Source organism: Pyrus communis, chromosome 11 (genome assembly GCF_041283825.1).
Source record: "Pyrus communis isolate YQ-2024b chromosome 11, ASM4128382v1, whole genome shotgun sequence".
NCBI classification, from domain to species: domain Eukaryota; kingdom Viridiplantae; phylum Streptophyta; class Magnoliopsida; order Rosales; family Rosaceae; genus Pyrus; species Pyrus communis.
In genome coordinates, this window is record NC_142575.1 from 4,539,865 (window position 1) to 4,547,881 (window position 8,017).

Below are 8,017 nucleotides of genomic sequence, written 5' to 3' on the forward strand. Positions count from 1 at the left end.
CTTTATGCCAACATAGTACCCGCAGGTAAATACATTGACATATAATATATTAGTCTCAATTCTGAATTCTCCATTAAAGGCGACTAGCTAGCCAGAACAAAAAAACAGAACACGGGGACAACAACAACCACTGTCGGATGAAATAAAAGCACTCCTTAACCATAGAAATCAAACGAAAAACCAGAAAATGGGGACTTAAGAACATCCTCACACTCGAAACCTTTATTTACAAACGTGCCTCTCATGAGGCCCTAATTATCAAGCAGCAAATGGGGCGAAGGTGAATTCGTCAGCGCCAGTCTCAGGAAATCCAGCTTCTGACGGCTGCAGATTAACTTGGTCTATGCCCTTTCCAGCCTCAGCTGATGTCATAGGCTGCAGGTTAACTTGGCCTGTGCCTCTTCCAGCTTTAGTTGAAGTCAGAGTCTTCTTGTAGTCCAAAGAGTCATCATCGTATATCTCCCACCATTTGTCGACCAACATCTTAACATCTTCCCTCTCCATGTTTTCTTCCTTCCCAGTATAACTCCATGGCTTAGACCCCTGAACCAATAATTTAAATGTCACACTTTCAATTTAGTTGATTAAAAAGAAGGGACGTGCATCGATATTACATAACTCATTAAAGGTTGTAACAAGAACTCACACTAGCACAATAGTTAACGACTTTGACCCTGTCAAGCTCAACGGCCTCTGGGTGACGCCACAGCATGGGCACCATAAGGTTGTAATGAGGAGCCAGGGCCACCAACTTGTCCTTGAAAAACTCGTTCAGAAGATCCTGCCGAAAAAAAAGGTACAAAACTGCAACGTCAGATTTTATAACCCGATTGAGCAAATACAAACAATGATTCAATAAAACTTATATATGGAGAATAAAATAATATGGAATAGAGATAAAATTACCTGCTCTGCAAAGGCGGTGGTAGGAGAAGTCTGGAGGGTTTTGACGAGGTAACCGTAAGTCGCCAAGCTGGGCTCAAAGACAAACATGTCAGCATTGAAGTAAAGAGGAGGCTTAGGGCCCGATGTGGGGTCCCACTGAGCCTTGTTGGGCCACTGCTGGCAGTACCCAATCTTGTGCTGTGGGCTGCGGCTCCAAGACTTGTCGCAGAAGCAGTCCAGCGCCGCATAGAAATAGGAGTCAGGGTAGTCAAACATGTGATCAATGTTCTTAAAGACTTGGACGTTTCCGTCCAAGTAGATCATTTTGTCATACTCCTCAAACTGCAAATTTCAATCAAAAGGTAGGGGTCAAATCACATGCAAAAACAACCTACTAACAATTAATAAAATAAATAAATAAACGTTTACCTCCCAAATGCGAAGCTTGGAGTAATTTGTGCCATATGAGGCCCTGAACACGGGCTCAATCCCTTTCACGATGCAGCCGTTGGAGGCCAGAAGCTTGCAGTGCTCTTCAGACATAGCCGCCAAGAAAGCCACAACCAGGGCGTACTTGCTCATCACTTTCTTCAAGCCCTTGGCCAACCCAACTACACCGAACACGGCCTCGTCATAGTTTCCAGCCAACATGGTCAAAAAGGCCCTCCTGGGTTCACTGGCTGCCGAGAACGCACCTTGAGGTTTTCTAATAACACAACACAGCAGACAGAGAGTTAGTCAAGTTACACCAAGCCCTAGCTAGCTAGGTTTTTCCAGATCGGAGAAAAAGTGAAAGCTCCAGGATAATAATCGTTGACCAAAATAAAACAAGAAAGACGATTGGAGCAAGTGCAATTAACTTACAGATCGGGGATGATGATGGGGATCCCCTTGAGACTGCTGGCACCTCGACCATCCATCTGAGATCGGATCTGATCGTGGTCGCGGGCGAGTGGGGACTCCTGGAGGTCTCTGAGTTTGGAATCGGCGCTCGACATCTTTTGTAGATTTGTAGAGGGAAAAGGGATTCGGACGTCTCGAGCTCAAGGTTTTTGTAGGCTGATGGAGTTGGACAGTGGGTGTGCGTGAGGGTGTGGGAGTATTTAGAGGGGAAGGACGACACTGCAAAAATAGCACATGGTTTGCACTTTTTTAATTTTTTTAATTTTTTTTAATTGGGTCTTCTCACAGGTTGACACGTTATCAACTTGGAGTTCAGAATGGATAATGTTTTAGGAAGGCAGATTCTCTGCTCTCTCGTGTTTTTCTGTTTGTGTGGTCATGGTTAAGCTACGTTAATATTTTATATTATTATTTCTTTTTGTCTTATTATTTCTATAAAAAAATAATATAAAATGTTAACATGAATTAATCATAACCACACAAAACAAAAGAGCACAGAAGGGTACGGAACGTGGGAAGGCAGAGAATCTGCCCCCATATTTTAGAGATCATGGATCGAATGGATAATATTTTGATGAAGATTGTGCCGACAAGAATCAAGATTATGGAGGAATGGAAATCTGGGAACCAATCATTTGCCCATGTTCCCTTTCAGAGGATGATTCCAGGACATTCCGTTATTTGGTTAAACCTTACTTTCTGCACAGGTGGAAAGGTCGTCAATATACCAATTGAAAAACATTAATTCAATACCTGATGAACTAAACATTAGTTTAATACTTAGTTTAAAAGAAGTACCATGTTAAAATTCAACAAAAAATATGAAGAAAAACATGTGCTACCTTTTGTTGAAGAATTGGATCCTCTTCTAAGCCCAAGCTTAGATTCTTCTGACCGATATTTTGATCTAACGACTACAAATAGAAAAACCATTTAAAAGTTATAATAATTATAATCGTTGAATCAAAATCTAATGATTCTTGTGTGTCAGTCAGGAGGATCATGAACTTGAGCTCAGAAGATAATCCAATTTCTTTTGTTGGTATTGAAGTTCTTTTTCCTTTTTTTTGTTTTATAATTGGTGTTATGATTTAGTCTAATACTTGCCCGACGGGGAGCCAACCGACACCGAGTTAATCGTCTAGAAAGTCGAGAGCCTCTAGGAAAAGATAATAATTATTTGTTGGATGGTACGGAAGTCAAGATTGGATGGACCCCACGGTTGCATTGCAGGCATGTGAATAATTCTTCCTATTATCAGTCAATTAAGTTAACTCTTGGAGTCTTGTGGACCCCACAATTTGACATTTTTGCCAACTCTTTTGAAAATGTTCTAACTTCTAAGGGTCTTTTTCATAACTTAACTCGTGTGTTGTAATGTTTTGTTTTTTACCGTTTTATGATTTGATCACGGAGAAAGTATACAAGTTGTCATAAGAGGTCAAGTAGGACCCATCTTGAAATTTTGAAGAGTTCTGTTGTCATAATTTGTACATAGGAAATTCCTTTTCTTTTTAATTTCATAGATTATAATACACGTAATAAAAATAGTGTGCACAATGCACAAAATGTATTGAACAGAATACCATGCAAATTAGCATTTCATCCAAACCAATAGTCGTACAGACCTGCTGCATACACATGGCCAATTAACGCTAAATATAACAAACTAATCAAAAATATCAAGTAAATTATATATGTTATAAATAAGATTTATTATGGGGCCGAATATATAATATGTAAATAGTGCAAGCATTTTGGCCCTTGGATTCCGGAACTTCCTTGTCCTACAAGCAAACTAATTAACTCCCTTCAAATGCCTCCAACATTCCTTTTTTAATCTAGTCCCTTTAATTTAATCGTTATCTATAAAGTGCTAGCATAACAAATACAACTTTCTGCCAGCATACAACCGCAGTGGAAGGATATCATTTTTTTCACTTATAAAAGTGAATTGATATTATTTTTTTTACTTATAAGTGAAAAGTGTTCAATACAAGTTTTGTGAATAATGAGTTCGAATCAATTTGTTCTTATTTCTAGTGTAAATGTATCGTTGTATCAACAAAAATAAATATAACGTTTCTTGATTTTTCAAATGGATAATTCTTTGGAGACGTTATTTTAGCGACACAAAAGTGTATCTTAGTTTCACATTTATTTATTATTATTAACATAATGATTTATCCATATTAAAGACTGAGATTAAATTGATTTTGTTCATCTTAAAAAGAATTCATTTTTTTTATTTGCCACTATGATAGATGGCCAAATTTCTAAACAAAATTTTGTAAACAAAATGATTTGGATGTTGATGATTGAATTATTATTTAAGTGTTGATTAACGTGCTTATTTTATATTTGTGACAATCATTTGATTTACAAATTTGATTTAAAAAATTAATCTCCCTAATATTATCCATGTTTAAAAGATGTTTGGTTGTGTGTTTAATTAGAATACCAGATGTCTTCAATTAGTGGGCCAAATAAGCAAGTCATCATATTGAGTACTCACTAGTGAGTACCAAATATTTTTCTTTCTTTTTAAGTCATTTACTGACACAGGCGGCCAGCAAAACATCTATTGGTTTGATGAAATAAAAGCACTTCACTTTTGTACTCGGTGTGAATAGTTGGAAAACCAATATTGTCTCTTCGCGATAGCCAAAAAAAAAAAAAAAAAAAAACTAAATTCCCCTCTTGCCGCCGACTCCTGCTCTTGGGTGGGGGTTGGTGGCAACCGCCATTTGTCTTGCCAATGCTCGTTACCTCTTCCTCTTCTCCTTCTCTTCTGCGTTTCCTTTGCCTTCTGCGTTTCTATTTATCTTGGCCTTCAGTTTCTAATGTTTTTTGAGGCTTTGTCTCAATTTTCCTGGCTTTTACGTCCTTTTCTTCCATGGATATTTCATCCCATCGTGAGTCCTTTACCATTGACCTCTGTTACTTGGCCCATCATGTGTCTCCTCGGCGGCTCTTTAGTGTTAGGTGATTGTTAAAGTGTTATTCGCACTATATGGTAGGATTATGGGAGTGTTTTTTGCGCAAGTGGTTTGTTCACCCTTATTTTTCATTCATTCAGTTTGTTCGTGGATTCTTTCTCCTGGTGGTGATGGCGGATTTGCGATGGCATTGCATGTGCTGTGGTGGCGGCACTTGTCTTCTAAATTTAGGGTTGTTAGGCTTGCTCACTTTGGCTTTATGTTGTATTTTCGGTTGGGTTGTACTTGTATTTAGTTTGCCTTTTAGCTTTTTTTATCTCTTGTACTTCCTTTTTTTTGGGGGGAAAAATTGTATTGCCTTTTTTAATTAATGAAAGTTATCAACTTTGACCAAAAAAAATAAAAAATCAATCCACTATTGAAATTCAACGAAAAAAAGGGAACATGGGGACATGATACATCAGTTCGTACAAAAGCAAGAGTTTTTGTACAAGTTTATTCTGAAACTTAAGCCTCCCATGAGGCTCTAATGATCAAGCAGCAGATGGGCTGAAGATGAATTCAACAGCGCCAGTCTCAGAAAATGCTGATTCTGACGGCTGCAGGTTAACTTGGCATGTGCCCTTTCCAGCCTCAGGCTGCAGGTTAACTTGGCCTGTACCCTTTCTAGCCTCAGCTGAAGTCACAGGCTGCAGGTTAACTTGGCCTGTACCCTTTCTAGCCTCAGCTGAAGTCACAGGCTGCAGGTTAACTTGGCCTGTACCCTTTCCAGCCTTAGCTGAAGTCACAGGCTGAGGTTAACTTGGCCTGGACCCTTTCCAGCTTCAGCTGAAGTTAGAGTCTTCTTGTAGTCCAAAGAGTCACCATTGTATATCTCCCACCATTTGTTCACCAGCATCTTGACATCTTCCCTCTCCATGTTTTCTTCCTTCCTAGTGTAACTCCATGGCTTAGACCCCTGAACCAAAAATTTGAAGGTCACACTTTCAACTTAGTTGATTAAAAAGAACGGACATGCATCGATATTACAGAACTCATTAAGGGTTGTAACAAGAACTCACATTAGCACAATAGTTAACAACTTTGACCTTGTCAAGCTCAACGGCCTCTGGGTGACGCCAGAGCATGAGCAGCGTAAGCGCATCTCCAAAAGAGATGTCAAATTGTCTAAATCAGCAATAACGGTAACAAAAGACAACATTAATGTTTTACAACCGAGAAGCCAAATATGATGTGGCTTGACATGGATTTACATATCTCCCCTTTGCTGCTAAATTTGACAGCACCTTCCAATTTTTTTAGTTAAGTATTAAATGCTTTTTATTAATTTTTTATTGATTTAAAGCATTATCCTTTTGTTTCTTTTCATTCCCAATGCAAAGAAAATACATATGAATTATTATTTTATATTTAAAATTTGACATATCGGTTGGAGAGCAAAAGTTTAAAAAAGTCCCACGTAAGCCTTCAAATTTAAATTTTAGATTTAAAATTAGGAAAACTAATAAAAAGGGCTTGAAAACTTTGAGTTTTAACGATAAGTACAAAATAAAGGGTAAAGTGAAATAGTACCAAGATTGACTTTTTAGTGTAAAAATGTGGTTTTTCGTTAAAGTGAACAGTACTGATGGCTTTTTGTTAAAACTCCATTTAAAATTTGACATCTCCTTTGGAGATGGTCTAAGGTTGTAATGTGGAGCCAGGGTTGTTTGGGTTAATATTTGAATATTGGGCTTAAATAAAGGAAAGCCCAAGGATGTCAACTAAAGGGGAAACTTGCTCGAAACCCAGCATCGAGCCCAGAGCAAGTTAAAGCCTTCTCAGCCAAAATACAAGCCATGTGTCTATGGGCGAAGTGACAAGTGATGGAGGCTAACCTACTATCTGCCAAAGAACACTTTCTAGTGGCATCACAAGTAAAAAGTTGATGACTCACTACCCTCCAAGTGCTTTCGGGCAATAGCAAAAGCTATAGTAGTCGGGCCAAATTGTCCATAAAAAGAAGAAGAGACAACGGGGACAAGGACACTCAACCAATCAAACAAAACAAATATACAAACTCTGTTCTCAAGTCAGATTTTCACCCAAAAGTTGAAATTAACCCAGTTTAGCCCTTTTAGCGATAGTTCTTTAGAAAAGCTATCTCTTGTCTAGTTTAAAAGCTCTGTTATCTCTCTCAGTGTTATAGCATTGATTCCCTCATGTAAACTTGTTTACCATCCATCCTTTTTAGCCTACAACCCCTGGAAATACAAAGAGAAGTGTCTACAAGAAGTTCAACCTTGCCAGATAAGGTGAAATCTTGCCCGAAGCTCTTCATTTGTTTTCTAAATTAGTAAATCTATTATTTAATGCATTCGCCAGTATGTATTCGAGTTATCTCCCCCTGTTTTTCTATTTTAAGAGTCTCATTTGCATCTGAATCTGGTTAGTTTAATGGATATGTTTTCATTAAGCGCAATCTAGGACCAAACAAATGACTTAAGGGGCTTTGAACCCTCTTCATTCGAACATACAAGACCATGAACTAAAAGTCCTTGTTTACAAGGCAAGAAAAAGAACTTAATGTGGATTTAACCCATCCACGATAAGCCTTTGATAGCAAGAAGTTTAAAGTAACTTGAGGCACAAGTAATCGACTTAAAACACACTTGTTCTACATCTGCTATACTGAGATATCAGTGGCATGCCTAGCACTTAGTTAGTTTTGATTGCGAGCTTCACGGCCTACACCTAAGGCCCCACAAAGGCACATTTCAAAACTAAGTTTGTCCTCTTCTTGTAGCACATCAACAAGTAAGAGCTCGACTACACATCTAAAGTGCAAATCCCTTGGGGAGCTGTGTTGAGGTCTGACGAGCCTTCTCTAGAGAAATCTTTGCCCAAACATAGTTTTTGCATGCCCGGTGGGATTCTATTAGTCTTGTATGCCAAGAAGAAAAAGGAAGGAACGAACCTTCAGGTGGAACACAGAACACATGCCACCCCAGTGTCTACCAAGATCAAGCATGACAGATTAACCAGAAGATTTTCCCTCCCTATGAGGTCCAGCTATTCTAGAGAACATGACTTCATCTGAGAAGTTAGGAGGAAAAGTGACCAATGAAGACTTGTAAGCCACCATGATGCAAGTATTGAAAACTATGGAAAAGATTACTCTGGAAACCAGAGAAGAAGTGAGTAGACTCTATTCCTTAACAGGGAGTTTACAAAAAAAGATTAGATCTGAAGTACTCTACTCCAAAAAATGGTTATGTCAAGGAAATTATGAGAGAAACAAGCCATGAGGA

The 8,017-nt window shown here is 38.4% G+C and overlaps 1 protein-coding gene across 1 annotated transcript; it reads right to left on the reverse strand.

Moving 5' to 3' along the window:
• Positions 1-49: 49 nt before the first annotated feature.
• On the reverse strand, positions 50-1,973 carry LOC137743432 (galactinol synthase 2). The gene is made up of 5 exons (XM_068483321.2): positions 1,750-1,973; positions 1,315-1,591; positions 907-1,227; positions 647-781; positions 50-543 (listed from the first exon to the last, which is right to left on the reverse strand). Exons 1-5 carry the CDS (start codon positions 1,881-1,883, stop codon positions 259-261), a joined length of 1,152 nt encoding a protein of 383 aa, XP_068339422.2. The 5' UTR covers positions 1,884-1,973; the 3' UTR covers positions 50-258.
• Between the last annotated feature and the right edge of the window lie 6,044 nt (positions 1,974-8,017).